The 25,126-nt window shown below is 36.3% G+C and overlaps 2 protein-coding genes and 1 pseudogene across 3 annotated transcripts; all 3 read right to left on the bottom strand.

Moving 5' to 3' along the window:
- Positions 1-5,154: 5,154 nt before the first annotated feature.
- LOC131301819 (disease resistance protein RPP13-like) lies at positions 5,155-15,072 on the bottom strand. Its single transcript, XM_058328272.1, has 3 exons — positions 14,971-15,072; positions 14,196-14,256; positions 5,155-8,149 (listed from the first exon to the last, which is right to left on the bottom strand). The coding sequence occupies exon 3, from the start codon at positions 8,115-8,117 to the stop codon at positions 5,409-5,411; it is 2,709 nt and encodes a 902-aa protein (XP_058184255.1). The 5' UTR covers positions 8,118-8,149; positions 14,196-14,256; positions 14,971-15,072; the 3' UTR covers positions 5,155-5,408.
- Positions 15,073-19,976: 4,904 nt separating this feature from the next.
- LOC131301820 (disease resistance protein RPP13-like) overlaps positions 19,977-25,126 on the bottom strand; it is a 42,418-nt pseudogene continuing 37,268 nt past the window's right edge.
- LOC131301821 (disease resistance protein RPP13-like) lies at positions 21,115-23,006 on the bottom strand. 2 transcript variants are annotated; one of them, XM_058328275.1, is made up of 2 exons: positions 22,952-23,006; positions 21,115-22,809 (listed from the first exon to the last, which is right to left on the bottom strand). In XM_058328275.1, the coding sequence occupies exon 2, from the start codon at positions 22,775-22,777 to the stop codon at positions 21,404-21,406; it is 1,374 nt and encodes a 457-aa protein (XP_058184258.1). In that variant the 5' UTR covers positions 22,778-22,809; positions 22,952-23,006; the 3' UTR covers positions 21,115-21,403. The 2 variants fall into 2 exon arrangements, with proteins under 2 accessions (XP_058184258.1, XP_058184257.1); XM_058328274.1 differs by having other exon boundaries at positions 22,901-22,998.

The following is a 25,126-nucleotide window of genomic DNA, read 5'->3' as shown; positions in this document are numbered from 1 at the left end:
GAGCCAGCCTTCCATCTTGACATAGCTGGCGACTGCCGGCTCAGATTGAATTTAAGCACATATAGATTTGAACCGTCCAAGGGGTGCTTGGCAACATCTCCGGGTCCGAAGGAATAACGTCCAAAGACTTGGGTCATGTCAACTTTTGGTAGATGGCTGTTCATCCAAATATCCAGAAGAGAAGTTATGGTTGTAGGACTTAGGAGTTTAGTTCTCTTTGTGGCTTATCTCCCCTCCACGGGGGTGAATGCCCATTCTGATGTTTTTCATTGCTATTATTTATAAAATCTTATCCTATTGTAAAAAAAAGAAAAGAAAAGAAAAGAAAGAAGTTAAGGGTACATTATTATAACGTGGATGGCACCTGGTGCAGTCATACAATTTGCGATAGATTATGCAACAAATATCATGCAATGTGGACGGTGGACACATAATTATAACCATTGCTAGTAGTACTAAAATTTCCACGAAATAACAGTCTGTAAAGGAGTCTCACTGGTCTAAACCGATGTGTCACTACCAAAGGAGTTGTAATGCTCAATTCATTATTTGAGCTTTAAGCTGTAGTTTCCCAAGGGGACCCCCAACCAATAATTCCAACGAAGAAAAGTAAATAGCTTTGAGCTTAATTTGGTCTACTTATTGAAATGTTTGGTTGATTCCCATTTTCTTTTACAACTTGGGTCTATTGCTTTGCCCCGTCAGATTTGATCTTACGTATTACATTCTTCTTATGATTGATAGGTATCCGAACTCGACACGGAGTGTTGGCTAAGATTTGTACTCGAACCTCTTGAAAAAAAGATTGAAGGACCACTATGAACAAGCCCAAATGATGTTTCCAACCAAGAAAAGTAAATAACTTTAATTGAGCTTTGGTCTACTGATTGAAGTGTGTGTGTGATTTTGATCTTTTTGGAAAAACTTATTTACGGAGGTTGCGTAAATAAGTTTTTACGGAGCTCAATCCTGAGCGTCCAAAAGTGTTTTGGATAGTCTAAATTGATAACCAATTTTGACCTGTCAAAATTAAAAAGACATGTCAACGATTGATTGTCGAAATGGACGGGTGAGATTGTGCAAAGACGTGAATATTCACGGCTCTGAGAATAAGTTTCTCTCTTTTCTTTTACAACTTAGGACTATTGCTTGCCCCGTCAGAATTGATTTTCTCAACATCAAGTGATGGCTAAAGATTTGTGCCCATCCTTTGATATTCGAATCTGAGACCTCTTTAAAAAAAGATTGAATGACCACTATGAACTAGCCCAAATGATCGATGTTTTCAAGGTTAACCATATGTCTACCACTTAACATGAATCTCAACAAAGATCAAAAGCCCTAAATTAAATAGGGTCAAGCTAATAATATGCTCACTAGGCGCTAGTTGAAAGTCGAATAATGAAAAAAAATTAGAACACATATAAAACCCGGTTAGAGTCTCAACCCCATATAAAACACTTTTTTGTACTTAGTACACTGTCAGCTAGAGGTGGCAAACAGACGAGCTTGGGCGGGTTGAAACAGGTTGTGGGTCAAATATAGACAGGTCAAAAAGTAAACGGGTTAAAATGGGTTGGGACGAATATGGGTCAAGCCAAACCCAAACCAAACCTGACCCGACCCCGGGTCCCCCCCCCTTCTCCCCGTCATACATGTTCCAGTTCCCAGCCCCAAACCCATCCCATAAGCTTTTTTACGTTTTGCCCAATTTTCTTTCATGATTTGCAGTAATGAAATACTGAGTCCACTTTACTTAGCTGTAATTATAGTATTATACGGGTGAGTTTTGATTAAAAAGTAGGGAGTGACTTTTTTTGGGTCTTTATTCAAATTGTTTTTGTATATATTAATTTTACGTCAAACTTTTGTGACTTATTAGTTCATTTCAACTAGAGGAACCAAAAAGAATAAAAAAATTTATCTGCAAAAAAAAAATGATCTTCTTTGAAAGATCTCATCGAGATCGATGAGATCTTTTAAACGATGTAAAAAAAATTAATATTTTATTTTCATAAACTCATTATTTTTAAGCTTGGAAATTTCAGAAAAAATACTTATTTTTTAAGAAAGTTTAGTGGAACGCGGCTTGGAAAACGAAAAAATAGAATCTATGCTTTCGTAATTTGCAAAACCGTTTTGTATTGTAATATAAATATAGATTGTGATATCTTTAAATGGGTGCATTGTAGGGCTGTCCAGGGGAGCGAATGAACCGAACTGCCTAATCCGCACCAAACCAAACCGAGGCATGCTACGGACAGATACGGATCTAAAAATACTAATTCTGACAAATTCAGTTCGGTTTGGTTTGGTTCCTCTTAATCCGCCTAATTCTGACACACTGAGTTGATTGCATGTGAAATTTTTGATTTTCAATATTTGTCGGAAAACTCATCTCTAAAGCCTCTAAAACTTGGATTTGAATTAATTTCGTGCTTGATTGGGAATAAATATTTTCAAGCCTATAAGTTGTAATTTGTTTTCGGAAAAGTAAACTGCCGAATAAGAAAACAAAAAACATTACGAGAAATGAAGGGAAAAAAAGCGGGAAAAGTAGCGGCAACAAATGACGCAGATGTCCATTGACCAGCCGAGAAGGATCAATTGCCAGGTGGGTCTTTTAGTTTCAACCCACATTGAACCCATTTTTAACCCGTCTAAACCCATATAAATTTGGATCAACCCATATCAACCTATTATGTAATATGGGCGGGTTGAGTTGGATTATAATTGGGCGGATTGAGCGCGTTAAAAAAATATGAGTTATGATTGCCACCTCTATTGTTAGCCTCTGAAATATGTAATCACAGTTGGAATAGCAAGAGGTTTGCCATGGCTAGCTCCACCACAATTGTAACTATAGAGTAACTCATGGCAACATGTGCTCCAAATTCATCTTTCTAGATGAGAAGTTTGATCCGAAAATATCGTCTTTTAGAGGGAGAATGATCGTGGGATCAAATTCTGGCAATTTGAGGATGAGAATCTGTGAGAAGAGTGAATTTAAAGAATCAGACGATGTGTATGCCTTTGGAATTCTGCTTGTTGAAGTGGTAACTGGGAAAAAACCCAAAGATGTGTCCAATTTATGTGAAGGTTTTTATGGGACTTTGATTAGAGGAAATCTGTGCAAAAAAAAAAAAAAAAGGAAGCGCGTATACTTATGAGATGTCCATGCAAATTGGAGATGGAGGTGGTACTCATATGGCTGAACACTCCGGTATTGATATTATTGAAGAAGTTGAATGAAAGATGTAAATATCGTCACATGAGGAGTAAATAACCAAACAAGAGGCCTAGTTACCCAAGATCACCCACTAGAGCTTCACAACCAGGCTTTGCCAGCTAATTGGTTATGACCGACCTCCAAACAGAAAGAGGTACACAAACCCTCAACTGCGTCAAAGATAGCCAAAAGAACACCAGAAACCCCACATAAGAGAGGGAAAACTCCCATTGAAGGGATAACCAAACCAACAAATCCCAAAACAAACGAAACAAAAAAAAAAGACAGGAAAATAAAATAAAATAAAATAAAGCCCGGCCGAGGATGCTATCGCCGGAATCTGCCGCACCGAATCCGTCGACTTATTCGCGGGATAAGTAAAGCCAAGCCATCCCATCTTGGAGGGGGAGGAGAGACTAATGCAGGCCAATATTATTAAAATATATAAATTTATTTTATTATTTCTAAATTAGCATTTTATTAAGAATCTTTCCATTTTACTATAAATTGCATAGAATATTAGGTTTTGTTATTTATGTTGATTTTATTTCCTTTTTATTATTTTCTTGTTCTCCAAAACTTAGATTTAACTTTTCATTAATTTATTTCTTTTTTAGTTTTAGGGTTGATACTACTATAAATTAAGATGTAAGCCTTAGGACTAAGGAGTTGTTTATGATTTGATTAATGAAAATAGAGAGTTTTCTCATTATTATGTGTTCGTAGAGGGAGTACCTCTAGTTCATATTTGTTTGTGATATTGTCTTTATCGTGCATTCTTCTTTTCGACACGCCTCCCTGCATTAAAGACGCAGGTGGAGCACGACGAGGTTAGGAGGTGAAGAAGAGGGAGGCCGGAGGAAGGGGGGAGGTGGAGGTGAGGAGCGGCGGCCACCCCTACCCACCCCCAAAGAAAATTCTAGAAGGAGAAAAGTTGAGAGAGAGACCATTATCATATTTGTCTACTAAAATGGTAGCGGTCCGACAAATTGGTTTTTTCAAGACACGGAGACTCCTAATAAATATAGCACTCCCCTCATTAGGCAACAAAAATGATACTCACACAAAATCAACCACAATCTCTCACATTCATATGGGTCCCACACACACGACTATGTGTAGATCCTACATGTATATGAGAGGTTGTGTTTGATGTTGTATCTAAATTATTGTGTGAGTAGCATTATTCATTAGGCAATGTTACATTTTTTTCAATGTACGTCCGTCAAATATCTATACTCTTATCTCCATAGTTCATACATTTAAGGCAATTTACAACCTCCATTTTACAGTACACGTTTTCTAATGCAAATGTTGACCTTAGACCCAAAACATTTTGAAACATAATAAAACCTTCTAGGTGGTATTTAAGGTTCAAAAAGTGTATTAAAAATACTACAGCAAAAAGGTAAGAAATGTATTTTTGAAAATGTGAAAAAATCTAAGGTATATAGGTGAATTTAGTTTTGGAAACGGCTGCTCGGTAGTTGCCCAAAAAACTGCTCCCAATGCAGTTGTGTTTTTTCAGCGACTTGTGCGCCAGACCTAGTTCGATGATTAGTTTCATCCATATTTTTTTACCTCGTGGAGACTGATCATATTGTGGTTTATGCACAATCATGTTAATCAGATACCAATTAGTATGTGAATGGAGTAAAAATAAATAAATTAAACACAATCATGTTAATCAGATACCAATCAGATACCAAAGATAATGAAAAAAGATCATATATACTGCTAATTCTATGGTGAAAACAAAAACCACACATGACAGGTCCTTTATTTGCAGCAAATTACTGAAAGTAATTTAACATGACACGAGATAAGGGGCTAATTCACTGAAAAGGAGACAGAGCGCAACACATTCCAGTACTGCTCCTGAACTCACACGTACATAAAATAAAAAGCTTCATCAGCTCATCAAATAAAAGAAATTAAGCACAGTACTTTTTTTTTTTTTTGATAAGTAATTAAGCACAGTACTTGTTTAAACAAACATTACATTATTTGCAAAATGAAAAACAAAAAAAAAAAAAAAAAAAAAAACTAAGCACGCACTTGTTTAAACAAACATTATTCCTGAAATTAAAAAGACAAGCATGCATTAAGATCCAAAGCTTCAATACTTATTCCACCCTCTTACACCTGCCGGGTCGCCTCAATGGTTTAGTATCGTTGTTCAGTAACCCCACTCAGTCCAATTCAAAGGGGGTTCTGGGGCAGGGATGGAGCGTAGTCTATCTGGCATTGAAATCTCATCACTGCCATCTAAAAACAAACCCTTGAGCACTGGCATTCCTCCTTCTTCCACTTGGATCTCTTCCAAGAAATTACTAATAAGGTGTAGGATCTGGAGTTGAGGGAATCCTCCAGTGGTGCAAACAAATTTATTTTCACAATAATTACCCAACCAGAGAACTGTCAATTTTGGAAGCTTCTCCAACATTGGCATAGGATCTTCAGTAAGACCGCTTGCATTTATGAAGAGGTACTGGAGATTTGGTAGCACCTCTGTTGGCAGCTTCCAATTTATCGGATAACGTCCTCTGATCCCAAGGAGCAACCTCAATTGGAGGAGGAGTCGGCAGTGAGAGAGCGGGTGCAAGTCGACCTCGGGATTCCTACCTGGGCCCACTTTCGAAACTTCTATGTGCAAGGATTGGAGTCTTCTTAATCCACCAATAGAATCTAGTGTGATTCTATTGTTGCCTTCTACGACATATGTTACGTGAAGCTCACAAAGATTGATCAGATTCATTGGGTCGAATTCCATCTGGTCCTTGACAAAAACCGTTCTGAGAGTTCGAAGATTTGTCAAATTGTCCACTCGAAACGGCCACTTGAAACGTCCAATTAAATGTCTCAGCTGCTTTGCTTTGCATATCTCATCAGGTAACTGAATTGGAACATCGTAATTCAGTTCGAGGGTTTGCAAGGCATGCAGGTTACCCATGAATTGTGAGAGCACATTTATATTGGTGCCACGTATTCCTAGGTACCTCAAGTGAATCAATTTCCCAATTTCATCAGGCAGTCTTTTCTTCTTGCGCACAAGTGTCTCTTCAGATGGATCTGGTTTATTGAACCCAATATCTAGCACTCTTAGTAATCTCAAATTCCTGCATAAGGGCTGTAGATGTGCTATTTCCAGGTCTCTATTTTCTAAACTGAAAAACAAGAGAGTTCGTAGACGCATATATGAATGGTCCAACGAAACAAACCTCTTCAATCCACAATAAGAGGCTAGTCTTCGACTGTTGGGAGCAAGTGTTTCTTCATAGATATGAAGAAAATTTAGCTCCTTCGACTTTTCGATTGCAAAATCACGGAGCAGATCATGCACTCGACATGTTATGATTCTCCTCCAATTTCTTTCTTCTACTTGTATCAAACTTCTGTCAATTAGCTCTCTCAAATACGCCTCCGCCTTCTCCTCATCAGATTCTTTGTCTAGTTTTATGAAACCCTCTGCCTCCCACAACCAACAGAGTTTCTTTACATCAATTTCAAAGTCTTCTGGAAACAAACCCAAGTAAAGAAAGCACGACTTCAAGCGATAAGGCAAATTGTTGAAACTTAAAGCCAATATATGTTGAACACGATCCGAGCCATGATCCCTTATATGGCGCCACATGTGCTCTTTCAACTTGGGCCACTCGTCAGGATCTTTTCTTCGCAGTAGCGCACCCAATACGACTATGGCTAGCGGTAAGCCACGACATTTTCCAGCCATCTCTCTCGCCAAATTCTCCAAGTGTGGAGGGCAATGACTTTTTTGGTTTCCAACCACGTCGTAGGTAGGAAATGCTTTGCAACAAAACAGCTCCCAACTTTCTTCGTCGTTCAAAAATGTGAGCTCATGGACATATGTCCTCTCATAGCTAAGCTCGGCAACTACTTTGTTTCGGGTGGTCATGATTACTCTGCTTCCATTATTCTCATTTGGAAACGCTCTCATCAAGCTTGGCCAAGCATTTCCATCCCATACATCGTCTAGCACCACCAAATATCGACTTCCTTTCAAGTAATTATGTAAATGAGGCTCCAAATCTTCTTCTTTCATTTTCTCTAGAAAAACTAATTCCTCTTTGGTGTCAGGCTTCTTGAAAGATTTTATTGCTGATCGAAGAAGATCTTGGATATTGTAATCAGTGGACACAGAAACCCAACCGTAGCAGTCAAATTTCTTTGTAGAGCTAAGGGTGTTGTAAAGCTTCTGAGCTATAGTGGTCTTACCCAAGCCTCCGGTGCCCACGATTGAGATCACATACCGATCTTTCAATTCCTTGACAAGTTCAGACATCAATTTGTCAACATCCTCCTTGAAGCCTACAACATTCTCATCATCTTTATATGAGCGTTCTCTTCGTAGCCAATTATCTATCGTATTCATGCGAGGTAATCCTTCTCTTGCATTCATGCTACATGATCCTAGATCTCTTGCATCGTCAATACTTCTTATACGGTCGAAGGTTACTCGACTTTGTTTGATCTGATTGAGCTTGGTCTTCAGGGTGTTTATTTCATGTCCTATACCATAGAGATTTTCCTGTTGGATGAGGCTAGCATTTTTGCTATAAATGCAAAAATATTTCTGAAAGTAATCTTCTAACTCTATCTTCTTAGGAGTCTCTGCTTCTACTTTGAGGATGAAGTTGTCAATAATATCCTCAGCCTCATAAGCAACATCTCTGATATCAGATATCCATTTGCGCATCCGATTGTCAACATCTGGCTTTTCTTCTGCATTTTTCAGAAAACACAACATATGCTCCAAATTGTCTTTCAACCATTTAACGTCATCTTCCACTTCTCGTAAAAAAACAACTTGTTCGGCGAGGAGGTCACCAAGTCTACCCACCACGAAGGAGACAATAGCGTCAACCATCCTTAGCGATTGTGTTCCTTGCTTCTCTCAAACTAATCAACAAAGATAAACAACCCAAATTAGCATATGTGACCAACATTCTTGTTAGAGTAGTACTAAAGCTATATCAAGAGACAAGTTCACATTTAGATGGACTGCATAAAGTTTGATTTTCTTCAGGGAGAAATTGAAGACCTCATATAGTGGCAGCTTTTTTGTTTGGCAATGGCTCACAAAAATCTTGCATGCATATCCGTAACCCTGAATTGCTAGAATAACGTAAGCTCGATTAAGGGGAACTTCAAAATTCAAATCAATTGGGGAGAAATCTTCAATACACACCCTTTTAAGTTGCATATCATATGCACCTATTGTGCAGTCCATATTGTACCAACTCATAAAAAATTACCTGCTGAACCGGTCATTCATAACATTTTAGGTCTATCGTAACTTTTATACCAAAAATTCGTAACATTTTTCTTACAAATCATAACATTTTAGTGCATATCGTAACTTTATGAATGAATCGTACTCCCTCCGTCCCTTTTTAAGTGTCCTGCTTCATAATTTCAACTTATTAAAAAGACATCATCATTATACCTTTCACATCAACTTTTTCCTCCACTTTCCCTACTTACCCATCATCATTACACTTTTACTCACTAACTTTTCAAAATGGAATCTACTTTTAGGGACAAAATAGACAAGGGATGATGGACAAAATGGAATACCAGACTCTAAAAAAGAGATGGAGGGAGTAACTTTTTAGCAACAGATTCATAACATTTTTTGAATCATAACATTTTGGTGTGTTTCATAACTTTATAAAAAAAAATCATAACATTTTCAGTTCGTAATATTTTCACTATGGAATCGTAACATTTTAGTCCATTTCATAACTTTTCTATAATTAATTGTGCAATCGATTACTTAATCAATTTTTTTTTAACAGTAGCTAATCAAATATGTAATCTATTATGTGAATGTTCAATTCCATAATCGATTAGACTTTATAATTGATTTTTAAATTGATTAGACATTATAATCAAATATATAGTAATTGATTTTGCAATTGATTACATATTCAATTAGACATCATAATCGAATATGTAATCAATTCTATTATGGTCAATTATGTAATCGATTAGACAATATAATCGATTTTGTAATTGAATTGAGTACGATTGGGAAACAATGTGAAGTCGATTACTCAATCGATTTGCTAATTGATGGATCTCAGTAAGTCCTCTAATCAATTGCGAAATAAGTTAAAAACAATATTGCAATAGATTTCAAAATCAATTGTTCTGAATAACACAAATAATTGATTACATGATAGATTACATTTCTTTGCGGTTTCAATTGCATAATTGATTGGTATTGATTACACTTGTGATCGATTACATTATCAAATATGAGTATTAGTTATTTGTAATTCAGATGTGAGCACTAATTTACAAAACTCTAGTAGTATGTCTATTGACCAAAAAATAACTAGCATGTCCTAAATATTATTGTCTTTCACACGTAACTCTAAAATGTATTGGTAAATTTATCTCGTCACCATCACTCTCTTGATCACCCATTAACTTTGTTAGTGTTTCCTACTTGATTAATACGGATGATGGACTTCGCTATTCCTTTTAATTGGACTATTTGTGTGAAATATTTTTTTGATCTGCATGTGAAAGTTCACAATGCAATTGAAGGTATTGTGAAAAATGTTAAACATCATATTTCAAAGAATTCCCAAAAAAAAAAAAAATTGGCTATATATATATGAAACACTTTAAAAGGGTATTAATAGCAAGGAGAGTGCCATTAACAAAATAGGGAGTGCCAAAATTATTGGCCTTTAAAAATCCTGTAAAAAAAATGCCTTGACTTTATTACATTATGATAATGATAGTATCTTTTTTCTTTAATAATTATCGAGAACAACATATTTTAGAGAAGTAAATTATTTTCACTTGAAATAATTTTAGCTTCAAAGTTTTTAAAAAATAAAATTATTATTTTTAACATAAATTAATTATCAAAAATAAAATTGGGCCTAATTTTTCGAAGGAAAAGAAAGATCTTGAGGGGATTTTCTTTCTATTTTGGTTAATTCATAGAGTTTACCTGTTGCACTGGTAACAGGTTATTTGTTAGTAACCTATCGTAACATTTTAAAGGGTCTAGATTATTTTTCAAATATCCAATGGTAATCAATAAGGATGCATATGATACACACCCAAATAAGAGGTGTGTATTGTAACACTTCTCATCAGTTGGAGTCAGAGACTACCAAATAATCAGTTGGAAACTAATCTTCAAGGCTACTGTTTGGTAATGTTTCAATTTTCTTGCTCGCCAAAACCAAGAAATTGAAGCATGTTTAGTGCATACTGTGGTTAACAAATTCCAAGCTAGTAACTTGTGCGCATAGCGAGCAACTTAAGGGCCCGTTCACGTAAATTAAGCAGTTCGTAACCTCTAGATTTATGCAGTGCCCATTCACGTAATTAGCGTCATACTTGTACAATTCGATTAGTATGGCGGACTAAAAATTCAAAAGTTATTTAACATCTTTATGATTCCAATCACTTTACCACACGATCATATAGACAAGTAGCAACGTATTGTGCAACTCGTATAGTAGATGCTAAGGGCGGTTTTGAAACTTGACGACAAGAAAGGAAAATAAAAGAACAGAAAATGAAAAGAAAACTTTGAGAAAAGTGTAGATGAAGAAGGATTTATCACTAATGCTAATTATTGTGCTTATTCTTTGTTTTGTTATTTTTCACTTTGTTAATTTCCTCTCAAACCAAACATGATAAATTAATTTGGAAAAATTTCAAAATACCCCCCAACCTTTACTCTAAATTTCAATTAGACTCCCAACCTTTTAAAAAAATCAATTTTACTCCCAACGTTATCTTCCGTTAATCAAAACGCCCCCTTCCGTCCGAATGACTAACGGATTTTGTTAAATGCTCTGTTAAATAGCGTCTCAATTGAATTTCAATAATCTAAGCCGTTCAATGTGTTCAGAACGTAATTGTAACATGATTTGAAGATAAAGCAACACTCCAACATCAACTACAATTAAAGAAGTTTGAGAATCGCAGCAAGCCAAACTCACCATCTTCCCCAACTTTTTCCACAAGTACTATGACACAGTAAGATTTAGGATCATTGTGTCATTTCGGTGTCTTAAGAGTTGGTAGATCTCTTGAGTCTATAAATAGGTGAGTTGCTCTTTCATTTGTTAGTTATTTTTATTAGACATAATGATCAGTATATTGATTGAGACTTGGTATATATCGTCCTTTGCAAACTTCCCAGAAAAGTAAAATTTGCTTAGTTGTTAGTTGAATTCAGATGGACCACGCGACTGTAATTTTATACTAATAATAAAATAATAATATTGGAAAAATTGGGAGCTATGGACTCTAAGAAAAGTCTAATATGGTTAAACTTTCAGTTGAATTTCGTGCAAGTAGTACATAAAAAAGCCTCATAGCATTAGAAAAATTGGCCGGCCCAAAATAATAAACAACGCAATAGTATTAAAAATGGCCGGCCCAAAATAATAAACAACGCAATAGTCATTCTATTTGCTGATTTTTCGCGGGTATCATTAAAATCATGTTCTGAACACATTGAGCGGCTCGAATCATCGAAATTCAATCGGTGAAGGGAAGGTGTGGACCGATCCGGATTTTATTCAAGTCATGACGTCCAGATTTTGCTTCAGTCCGCACCTTCCATTTTTCGATTGAATTTCGATGAATTGTGCCGCTCAATGTGTTCAGAACATGATTTTAAGGGTAACTGTAAGAAATCAACAAAAACAATGACCGGGAAGGGCTTGATTTGAGCAATTTTTTATTAAACTGTTCAATAAAAAACTGTTCGGATGAAGCCTTTTCCGATCATTTTTTTTGTTGATTTCTCCCGAGTACTCTTAAAATCACGTTTTGAACATATTGAGCACCTCAAATCATCAAAATTCGATCAGAATGCTATTTAACGAAGCCTTTAACGAAATCTTTTAGTCATACGGACAAAAGAGGGCATTTTGATTAACGGAAGATAACGTTGGGAGTAAAATTGATTTTTTTTAAAGGTTGAGAGTCTAATTGAAATTTAGAGTAAAGGTTGAGAGGTATTTTGAATTTTTCCCAATTAATTTTCATCTCATTTCTTTTGTGTTCCATGGGTTCCAAACAAACCCTAATTTTTCTGAAAGGGCATGCAACATAGACCAACTTCCAAACTCTTTTTTAACGATAAAAGCTGTTCAAATATAACAATTAGAGGGAAAAACATTTAGGAAAGAATTTAGCAGATGGTTTTTTTTTTTTTTCGTTCAATAAAAAACATCTGCTATATATACCAAGTTTCAGCTTTAAACCCCTGCTGCTCTACCCAAACAGGAACAAAAGGGAAAACAAACGTAATTTTTGTCTTTCGAATCCATGAAGAACCAATAAAAATATAAAAATACAAAATTTTTAAGGCTTATGAAATCAACTAATTCATACAACCAATACAAGCTAATCCATGGTTGAACAATTACTGGCACCAAAACGTAAGTTCCAAAGAATCTAGTACTCGCTCCGTCCCAATTTAATTGTCACTTTTGGGAGTTTGTATCACTTTTTAATTGATTATATTTTGTAATTTATAATGTTTTAGGTGATTTTGAAAATATTGTATTATAGAACAAATCGAGATCTATCAAACAAGATCCATATTTGATATAAAATTCATTACCAATTTAAAAGTATAACTAATTTTTTATCCGGTTAAAATAGAACTGTGACAAATAAATTGGGACGGAAGGAGTACTACTTAATTATATGATCACGCGGGCAGACCTCTTTAACTACATTGAAAAGGATATATACGATCCTACTGTCAACCGACGACTCGCGGCAAATGTTCTCATATATTATTGGTTAGATTTGGTCCAAAGAATAAATGCAGGTTCTCGCATTCCTCTCCACTCCACTTACGGAGCAAGCCCGACATGTCTTGCCTTTGGATTTGAAATTTTTTCTCATTTACTCGGCAATCGAGAATCGCACAACATGATTATCTATTTAACGTCTTCTTCTTTTTTTGTGTCGATCGATAGGATGATATTCATCGATAACAAAGGAATAACAACGAAAGGCCAGCCATTCCAAAAGAGGGAATATAGCAACTACAATGGAAACTTAAACACCACGCAGAACATTCAGGATCTCACACAATTTTTGTACAAAACAGATAGAGAACATCTCCGATCAACGCAACACTAGCCAAGCATCAAACAAAAAACTCACGTAGGGGTTAGGAAAGACCCTCAACGAGGGAAAAAATAGAAAGAACCGAAAAAACATCAACAAAACAAAAAAAACCTACAGCTGATCATTACATCTAAATTCAGCAGTCCATAAACGCCGACAGGTACTAAAACTATTTCGATTTCAATTTGGAATGCAATTTCATCAATCTAATTATTTCGGCTAGGCTGTGGGCTACCTACTTTTCTGATTTCTCGATGCCAAACAGGACAATCGCAATATAAAACAATTTTTTTATTTTTTACAAGTCCTACACAAACCAATCCCCTAGGAAACCGAAAACATCAATATATCAACGGCCGGCAGTGCTCGTTGGCGATTGATATTGCAACCACATTAAATGAAAAATTACTACATGAATGGAGAATAATGATATTGGCACTTCAAAAATTTATTGAGGCACTCTAAATCAGTATAATTCCAAAGCCACTTTTCTGTATTTTTTGAGTGTCTTGATCAATTTTGGGAGTGCCAATATCATTTTTCTTGGAGAAAAATAGTGATTAAGAAAAATTGAAAGAGAAACTATGCTACCGCTGGAGATAGAGAAATCACAAATTTCTAGTCCAAAGAAGAAATTGAGCCACCATGGCTCGCCTTCATGGACTCATGTCACTATCAACCAACTCAAAAACCAGATAAAACTCACACACACTTGTTAGGCCTTCCACACACACAAAAAAAAAAAACACCAGATTACTGAATGAAAAGAAAGTTAATAGAGGTAGTCCATCGCCTTCAAACAAAAAACACTGACCTTTAAGGTGCCTCTAAAGCATTTCCATTGAATTATTTCCGAAACCAGACACCCCAAAAACCTGCCAACCACGGCAATTGAATAAATTTAGTCTCCAAAATATGAGGCTAAAATTAATATATAAATGTTAAAACACAACTCTCTACTATTTCTAACATAGTACTCCATAGTAATTATGTATAAGAAATTCAAGGCAACTGGATTTACAAAATGGGGAAATATTACCCCAACTGGCTATAAAGTTAAGCAGCAAATTAACTAAAGTGGCCCAAGGCTACAAACAGTTGAAACATCAAAAACGCTATTCACTAGCTAGCTTATAGAAAGTATTTCATTAAGACGAGAAAGGTGAACTCCATATTCCGGTCATATTCCAACAGAAAAAATGAGACCTACTGCTCAAATTCTATTCTACTTTCGTACATGAAAATGAAATACTTCACCCGGCCCATTGGAAAAACAACAGCTAATATTACAAAATTTCCCCCCTTTTTTTTCCTTTCAGCTATATATGATGGTTGGACCTGAAGTATTATTATTATTATTATTAATGTAACTACAAGTTTCCAAAAGTTTGCTTTTGAATTTTCATTGTACTAAACACACTACGTACATGCAACTCTTTGAGCAGATCAACGAACCTATATATTAAATATTTAAGCAATTAGGTACGCATGGAAACAAATATATCAAGGTTTAATTGAAGATAAAGCAACACTCCAAACATCAACTACAATTAAAGAAGTTTGAGAATCGCAGCAAGAGCCAAACTCACCATCTTCCCTAACTTTTCCGCAAGTACTATGACACAGTAAGATTTAGGGTCTTTGTGTCATTTTGGTGTCCCAAGAGTTAGTACATCTCTTGAGTCTATAAATAGGTGAGTTGCTCTCTCATTTGTTAGCTATTTTTATTAGACAAATTGATCAGTATATTGATTGAGACTTGATATATATTGTCATTTGCAAACTTCAGATCAACCACGCAACTGTAATTTTATACTAATACTAATAATAATAATAGAAAAATTGGGAGCTATATATGGACTCTAAGAAAAGTCTAATTTGGTTAACTTTCAGTTGAATAACGTGCAAGTAGTACATAAAAAAGCCTCACAGCATTAGAAAAATTGGCCGGCCCAAAATAATAAACAACGCAATATTATTAAAATAAAACGCCATTTGCAGACTAAAAAAAGTTAAATTTATTTAGTTGTTTTATGAATTCCAACCGCATAAATGCAAAATACTACTACTATTCATAAATAGAAAGTCTTTACACGCAGATTTTTTGTGCACAGATTACTCTGTGGGCCCACTACAAGTCTCACACAAACGATTTGAGTCGCTCATTAAATTTAAAACATTTTTTCAAAGGCTCTCATGAGAAATGAGCTCAATCCGATACCTATGGATGGTCGATCCAATCATCTAAACTTTCATAAAACCTAATGGCATCAATGAAATGGTCAATGTGGGAGTAATTAGGAGGTCAGGAGTTCAATTCCTCTTCTCGGCTCTCCTCCTCCTCCAAGATACTTATCTAATTATTCTAACAATACTAACTTTTGAGTATCCAACAAAAGCGACCATTAGGACCCACACCACTTAATAATGCAACGTATCATAAAACACACTAGGACTCGTAAGAGATACGTAATTAAGTAGAAAGAATAGAGGTCAGGCTCCGTTCTAGAAACCTTCTTAAAAAATAAGCAGCTTATTTCACATTTTCAAACTCAAAAATAAAGTAAATGAAAAATACTTTTTCAATTTTTTTTGCATCGCATAAAAGATCTCATCGAGATTTTCCAAACAAGATTCATATTGCATATTTTTATATTTTAATAAGCCCATAATTTTTGAGCTTGAAATTACTTTTTTAAAAAATAAGAACTTATTTTGAGTTCGGGAACAGAGCCTCATGAATGGGACCTGACGATATTAAAAGTACGTAGCAACATAGGTTTCATAACAAGTACTATATTACACAATACATTGAATTATATATGATCATTATAAATGGATCGAATGAACTTCATGAAAAATTTAGTGTCATAACTTGAATATTGTTAATGGAGGCGAGGGGCATTATTGATTGAAGAAAATTGAATTGACTAAAAAGTTTGATGGGGAATTTTTAGGCCGGCCTCGTTTTCTAGGTTCGGACTTTAAATAATCCCGACAACAATAATTTTTCTTTATTTTAGTCCTTTCTTTTGACTTTTCATGTATTTTTACTATTTTGCCCATTCTTCTTAACTTTTTTGTCTACGTGTCCATTTTTAGCAAAATTTACATAGAAAATACATAGTTCTCATAGAAAAATACGCAGTTCTCATACACAATTATCATGGACAATAACAGTTCTCATAAAAAGAACACAGTTTTCATAGAAAAAACAGAATTCTCATAGACAGTTCTCATGTGAAATGGCTATGTGAACTGAAAAATACACAGTTCAAATAGCTTATCACACACTAAAATACACAGTTCTCATAGAAAATACATGATTCTCATAGAAAAAATACACAATTCTCATAGACAATCATCATAGATAATAACAGTTCTCATAAAATAAAATAAAACACAATTTTCATAAATAAATAAAAACATAGTTCTCATAGAAAATATACAGTTCTTATATAAAATAAACAGTTCTCATAGGGAGTTCTCACAGAAAATACGCAGTTCTTATAGAAAATACACAGTTCTCATAGATAATCATCATGGACAATAACAATTCTCATAGGAAAAAAAAACACAGTTCTCATAGAAAAAATATACTTCTCATATACTCCTTCCGTCCCAAATTGGATGTCAATTTTTGATAACCGTGCCAATTTCAATTCCTTATATATTTCAATATGGATCTCAAAAAATATACAATATGGATCTTGTTTGATAGTTCTCGATTAGTTCTATTATACAAAATTTTCAAACTTATGAAAAACATTATAGATTGAAAGATATAAGCGATGAAAAATGACACAAGTTTCAAAAATTGTCATCCAAAATTTTCAAACTCATGAAAAACATTATAGATTGAAAGATATAAGCGATGAAAAATGACACAAGTTTCAAAAATTGTCATCCTTTTTGAGCTGGAGGGAGTACAGTTCTCATAGAAAATATAAAGTTCTTATATAAAATAACAGTTCTCATAGGGAGTTCTCATAGAAAATATACAACTCTCATAAAAAATACACAGCTCTCATAGAAAAATACAAGGTTCTCATAGATAATCATCATGGATAATAACAGTTCTCATAAAAAAAATACAATTTTAGTAAAAAAAACACAGTTCTCATAGACAGTTGTCATGTAAAATGGCTATGTGAATTGAAAAATATACTGTTCAAATAGCCTCACCATACACTAAAATATACCGTTCTCATAGAATACACAGTTCTTATAACAGATATATTTAGTGTGAATATTTAATATCAAATACCATCTTAGAATTTGAAATCAACAAATTACCTTAGAAAAGTTCAAGATTCCAGAAGAAAACAATTACTCCTACATCATCTAGATTCTCCCACGTTTGATTGCTCACTGCCACGTTTGGTCTCTATCTTCCAATTTTAAACCAATAAATCAACATCATCTTCTCCCAGAAGAAAACAAAAAAGAAGTAAAATGCATGGGTTTGGTGTGGTTCGATGAAGTAGACGACGGCCACAAGTCACGACGAGGTTAAAAAATCTGACAACACCACAAACCCAAAGATCCAGCGACTGTTGCTCTTCGCAGTGCTGAAAATATTTTCGGATTACCTTCTTGATTCGCCTGTCGAGTCCGATCACTCTACTAAAATCGTCGATTTATCCGACGGCAGCAAGAACACAAATTTTCGTCGGAGAGGAGATGGCGGTGATGGTCGGCGTTGCTCCATCAGTTGAAGAAACTCGAGCTGATCCTTGAGGCTCTCAAGCACCATTCTAATCGCGTTGAGGCTCTTGGGCTCCTGAACCGCCACGAAGTCATTATCCAATCTTGGAGCCCAATTTCGGAAGAGATTTGCATTCACCACAAATGTTCTCAAGCACAATGCTATAAAATAAAAATAAAAATGAATCTTAGTAAACGAGAAAACTTTTTCCATCCAGGAAACCTCAACTCAAATTGAGGTCAAAATTACTTCAAACAAGCAACAGTCGTTAAATGACTCCTTTGGTTTGTGAAGCCTCTTTCTTTTTTTTGTCAAACGGAATAGATTTGTGAAGCTTCTTTCGCCACTCACTCCATCCCTGCAGTGCAAGGTATGGGGAGAATCACATTACCACTTGATACGTGATTGATAAATGCCTAGATAGTTGTTTTCGATGCTCATCGGGTTTTAAAAATATTGGAATCAATGACGAAATCCACACATGTTGACTCCCAATTAGAACGGAAACATCATCATAATATAATTACAGAGAAAAATCAGATTTATCTTTCTGATGATGTGTATGCCTTTGTAATTCTGCTTGTTGAAGTGATAACAGGAAGAAAAAAAACCCGAGGATGTGTCCAATTCGTGTGAAGGTTTTGATGGGACTTTGATTAGTGGAAATATGTGTAATGAGTGGAAACGTATTTGAGAGCGATATTTCTCAGTTTCTCAAAGTAGCACTTGACTGTATCGGGCTTTCGTTAAATCATGAATAGTCTACAATGCTGGAGGTATACAAAAGTCTAAGATCCATTGGAGCAAAAAAAGTTAACCTTAGACCCAAAACATTTTGAAACACAGTAAAACCTTCTAGGTCGTATTTAAGGTTCAAAAATTGTATTTAAAAGACTACAGCCAAAAAGAGAAATGTATTTGTGAAAATGTGAAAAAATCTAAGGCATATAGGTGAATTTAGTTTCGGAAACGGCTTCTCAGCAATTGCCCAGACAAATGCAGTCGTGTTTTTCTGGCAACTCACCAAACCTAGTTCAATGATCGGTTTTGTCCATATTATAGACCTCGTGGAGAATCATAATTGTGGTTTACAATCAAGTTAACCGGATACCGATTAATATGTGAACAGACTAAAAATAAATAAATCAAAACTGATTTTTTGTGATTCTTATCCAGTGTGTGCATAACATCATTTTGAATTGTTTTATGTACACCCTACACATACTAATTGGTAACCGATCAACATGATTTTAAATCGATCACAATTATGCATCTCTTTAGTTCTTTTTTTAGCCCATTAATTGTAATAGTTTCCATTTTGTTTTCTTTCTCGGCGTAAAAAGTAGAAGATGTGAGATCAATTTGGGTGGTTCCCCTAGCACGAAATTGCCATGCAAATAACCCATTTTTTGAATGGTTTTTGAAGATTTTATGCACCAGCTCAAAGAAGTAAAATTGAGATCTTTAAACTAGCGCAAATTTTTCTGAAAACATATGGTCAACCCTGTTCATGCATATTTCTCATCCTTGTATCGTCTTCCAACAAGTATTGCCAAAATATATAGTACCAACGATTGATGATGAAAAAAAAAACATTATGATAATTGTTTGGTGAAAACAAAAACCACACACAGGTCCTTTATTCATAGCAAATTACTGAGAGTAATTTAACATGAAATAAGAGATACTTGCTGAAAAAAAAAAAAAACAAGAAAAAGAGAAAAAAAAAAAAACAAGACAACGAGAAAAAGGAGACCAAGCTAGAACGCAGCAGGTTGCTCTGCTCCTGAAGTCGCACTTACGTAAAATGAAAAGCTTCATGATCAGCTTATCAAATGAAACAAAACGCAAACCCACTAAGCACACATGCAGTAATTGTTTAAACAAACAAACATTATTCCCGAAATAAAAAAGACAAGCATGCATTATCCAAAGCTTTAATACTTATTCCACCTCTTACACCTCCCGTGTCACCTCAATGGGAACTAATTATTGTTGCATAATTAGTATGCCCACTCTTCCCAATCCAAATTAAGCTCTGACTTTGAGACAAGTTTGGAGCGTAGTCTATCTGGCATCGAAACATCATTATCACTGCCAAATATCGACAAACCCTTAAGCACAGGCATTCCTCCTTCTTCCACTTGGATCTCCTCCATGATACCATACCTAAGTTGTAGGATCTCGAGTTGAGGGAATCCTCCAGTAGTGCAAGCCAATTTCTTTTCTTGATAACAATTCAACAAGAGAACTGTCAATTTTGGAAGCTTCTCCAACACTGGCATAGGATCTTCAGTGAGATACATTGCATCTAATAAAAGATACCTGAGATTTGGAAGCACCTCTGTTGGCAGCTTCCAATATGACAAGAATATACTGACCAACCTCAATTGGAGGAGGTGTTGGCAGTGAGAGAGAGGGTGCAAGTCGACCTCGAGAACCTGAGTTGAATACAGTGTCGAATTTACTATCCCCAAGGTTCGGAGGCTTCTTAATCCACCAATAGAATCTAGTGTGAATCTGTTTTTGTTATCTCCGCCATATATATCTCTGTCATATAGTATGTGAAGCTCGCAAAGATTAATCAGATCCATTGGGTTGAATTCCATCTGGCCCTTGACAAAAACCGTTCGAAGAGTTCGAAGATTTGTCAAATTGTCCACTCGAAACGGCCACTTGAAATATCCAATTAAATGTTTCAGCTGCTTTGCTTTGCATATCTCATCAGGCAACTGAATTGGACCACCACTTCCAATCATTTCCAGGGTTTGCAGGGCATGCAAGTTACCTATGAACTGCGAGAAAGCATTTATATTGGTGCCACGTAACCCCAGGTACCTCAAGTGAATCAATTTCCCGATTTCATCAGGCAATTGTTTTCTATTCTCCGTATATTGGAAAGGATTGGATGGATTGTACTCAAGATCTAGCACTCTCAGTAATCTCAACTGCCTGCATAAGGACTGTAGCTGTGCTATTTCTGTGTCTTCATCTACTAAATTGAAAAACAAGAGGGTTCGTAAACCCATATCCGAATGGTCCAACGAAACAAACCTCTGAATTCCAGAATAAGAGGCTAGTCTTCGACTGTTGGGAGTAACTGTTCCTTCATAGATATGAAGAAAATTTAGCTCCTTCGACTTTTCGATTGCAAAATCACGGAGCAGATCATGCACTCGGCATGTTATGATTCTCCTCCAGTTTTGTTTTTCTACTTGAATCAAACTCCTGTCAATCAGCTCTCTCAAATATGCCTCCGCCGCCTCGTCAAAAGATTCTTTGTCTAGTTTTATGAAACCCTCTGCCTCCCACAACTAACAAAGTTTCTTTGCATCAATTTGAAAGTCTTCTGGAAACAAACCCAAGTAAAGAAAGCATGACTTCAAGCGATAGGGCAAATCATTGAAACTTAAAGCCAATAAATGTTGAACACGATGTGAGTCATGATCTCTTAGATGGCGCCACATGTGCTGTTCCAACTTGGGCCACTCGTCGGGATTTTTTTTTCGCAGTAGACCACCCAATACGACTATGGCTAGGGGTAAGCCATGACATTTGCTGGCCATCTCTCTCGTCAAACTCTCCAAGCCTGGAGGACAACGATTTTTTTGATTTTCAACCTCATCGTAGTTAGGAAATGCTTTACTACAAAACAATTCCCAACTTTCTTTCTCCTTCAGAAATGGGAGCTCATGGACATATGTTCTCTCATTGCTAGGCTCGGCAACAACTTTGTTTCGGGTTGTCATGATTACTCTGCTTCCATTTTTCTCATCCGGAAATGCTCTCATCAAGCTTGGCCAAGCATTTACGTCCCATACATCGTCAAGCACTACCAAATATCGACGTCCTTTCAAGTAATCACGTAAATGAGGCTCCAAATCTTCTTCTTTCATCTTCTCTAAGAACTCTAATTCCTCTTTGGTGTTTGGCTTTTTGAAAGATTTTATTGTTGATCGGAGAATATCTTGGATTTTGTAATCAGTGGACACGGAAACCCAAGCATAGCTGTCAAATGTGTCTGTAGGATTAAGAGTGTTGTAAAGCTTCCGAGCAATAGTTGTCTTACCCAAGCCTCCGGTGCCCACGATTGAGATCACATACCGATCTTTCACCTCTTTGACAAGTTCAGACATCAATTTGTTAGCATCCTCCTTGAAGCCTACAACATGCTCATCGTCTTTATATGGGCGTTCTCTTCGTAGCCAACTATCTACCGTATTCATGCGATCCGATCCTTCTCTTGCGTCATTAATACTTCTTATCCCAAAAGTTACTTGATTTTGTTGAATTTGAGTGAGCTTGGTCTTCAGTGTTTTTATTTCCTGTCCTATACTATAGAGATTTGCCTGTTGGATGAGACTAGCATGTTTGCTACAAATGCAAAAATACTTCTGAAAGCAATCTTTTAACCCCATCTTTTTTGAAGTCCCTGCTTCTACTTTGAGGATGAAGTTATCAATAATATCCTCGGCCTCATAAGCAACATCTCTAATATCGGATATCCACTTGCGCATCCGATTGTCTACATCTTGCTTTTCTTCTGCATCTTGTAGGAAACACAACATATACCCCAATTGGCCTCTCAACCATTCAACATCATCTTTCACTCCTCGTAAAAAAACAACTTGTTCGATGAGAAGGTCACCAAGTCTATCCACCACGAAGGAGACAACAGCGTCAACCATCCTCAGCAATTGTGTTCCTTGCTTCTCTCACACTAATCAGCAAGGATAAACAACCAAAATTAACATATGCGTCCGAAATTCTTGCTGGAGAATAACTAAAGCTATATTAAGAGAGGAGTTCACCTTTAGATGGACTGCCTAAAGTTTGGTTTGCTTCAGGGAGAAATTAAAGACCTGAAATAATGGCAACTTTTTTGTTTGGCAATGGCTCACAAAAATCTTGCATGCATCATGTAACTGTGAATTTATAAAACAACAAAACTAACGGCCGGGGAACTTCAAAGTTGGAGTTAGAGACTATGTAATGAGTTGGAAATTAACTACACTTCATCAAGGCTATACCGTTTGGAAGTGTTTTAGTTTTCAGTTTTTTAGGAAACAATAAACTAGTCTTTGCTCAATGCCAAAACCAAGATAAAGAGAGACCAAAAGCATGTTAATTTAGAGCCAACTGAAACAGGAATGCTACACTTACAACATTCCATTACAACATGTATACAACATGCTGACGTGGCACTGGTTCCCACCAACTTAACTCCAGCAAAAAAAAAAAATTCAAAATCTAAAAATCAAAAACTAGGTTCACTTTCCCCAAATCATCATACACATGATAGAGAGACAGAGACGACCACCCACCACCACCATTGCCTCCCCACCTCCGGCGAGAGACTCCCGGGCCTCCAGTGAACACCATTGACGGCACAAAAAAATTAGAGAAGCAACTGAAAGTACATTCAAACTATTTGCCAAAAGAAAAAGTTCATTTGTATCTTTATCTGCTGAAAAGACATGTTCAATCAGTTAATTGATCACATGGGTTTCGATTCTTAGGAAGCAGAGTCGACGACGGCGTTCGTCCATAAACTTTCTTGTTGATCTGAATAGGCACAAGAGATGAATCCGTGGTTTCGCAGATCCAACCCGGTGTCCCTAAAGGAAAAGGTGGACTCTATTTCCACACGATCAATTACACTATAATACAATTATTACGGTAGAAAACAAGATTCTTGGGGACTAACAACACAATTTACCACCAATTTTTCATCTGGGTATTGTTTAATCTCTACTCAAACGATGATCTCTAATATGCTTTCTCTCAAACTCCTCCCTCTGTGGCTCGAAGCTCGCCGTCAGTGGTGTTTGAAGGAGGCCCAGGAGTCTCTCGCCGGAGGTGGGTGGAGGTGGTGATGGTGGTGGTCGTACCTTAAGCTCTCTCTGTATTGTGTATCGATGATTTCGGTAGATTTTGATTTTTTTTGGCTGGGTTTAAGTTTGTCGGGATTGGTGCCATGTCAGCATGTTATATACATGTTGTAAATAAAATGTTGTACGCGTAGCATCTCTCTGAATGAAATAGTAAACAAAAACAGGAACAAAAAATGTTTAAATTAACAAAGTACTAGAAATATGTTTATTATCCTAGAATGGCTTATATATAAACCTGACTACATCATGTTAAAAAAAGAGCTGGCATCCATACATGATATGATACATATGAAATCGATTAGTGATAAGTATAAAATAACCTCCTAAGGTTAGCTCAGAGCAGGAAGCCCAGCACAACACGAAGGGCCATTTAGAAGACCGAGTGACGCAAAGCTTAGCTTGAAGAATTGAGCTCAATGGACCAGCCCAAGGGCAAAGGTCAGCCCATACCAAAGTGCTCACGGGCACAGCCCTAAGGGCTCAAACTAGAGTCCTAAGAACATGGAACCTAGCTTATAAGAGCTGGCATCTATTAACCAGTCCAAGGACGGAGCCCAGCTCACGAGCACAACTCATAGAAAGATACCGAGCTCAGCTCACCAGGTGAGCTCGGCAAATATGACAAACCTGCAGCCAGAGACTTATAAAACACTCTACGGCAGAAGTTCGTACAGCCTATGGGACTCATAGAACAACCAGGACTTTATCTCATCCCAAGAGAATAGGCCACGAGTCTTAGAGGATAAATACATAGATTCATCCACCATGAAGACTCGTAACCTTGATGACAATCGCAGAGTCCAAAGGTGAAGGGACTCCTCAAACCTGATAAGGATCAGGAGAGTCCTAAGGTGAGGAGGACACTCCATCACCAACCTATTTCCGTCACGTACGGATAAGCCCAAGAGGTCCCAACTCCGTAAGGACTCTTAACCTGATAAGCAGGTATAAGAGTCCAAAGGTGAAGGGACTCCTCAAACCTGATAAGAATCAGGGGAGTCCTAAGGTGAGGAGGACACTCCATCATTAACCTATTTCCGTCATGTACGGATAACCCCAAGAGGTCCCAGCACCGTAAGGACTCTTAACCTAATAAGGAGGTATAAGAGACCAAAGGTGAAGGGACTCCTCAAACCTGATAAG

The sequence above is a fragment of the Rhododendron vialii genome, chromosome 9a (assembly GCF_030253575.1).
Source record: "Rhododendron vialii isolate Sample 1 chromosome 9a, ASM3025357v1".
NCBI classification, from domain to species: domain Eukaryota; kingdom Viridiplantae; phylum Streptophyta; class Magnoliopsida; order Ericales; family Ericaceae; genus Rhododendron; species Rhododendron vialii.
This window is presented reverse-complemented; position numbering and strand designations above follow the sequence as displayed.

What these genes read in the sequence shown, in the direction of transcription:
- LOC131301819 (XM_058328272.1), bottom strand. Translation starts at nt 8,117, where the DNA reads ATGGTTGACGCTATTGTCTCCTTCGTGGTGGGTAGACTTGGTGACCTC.
- LOC131301821 (XM_058328275.1), bottom strand. Translation starts at nt 22,777, where the DNA reads ATGGTTGACGCTGTTGTCTCCTTCGTGGTGGATAGACTTGGTGACCTT.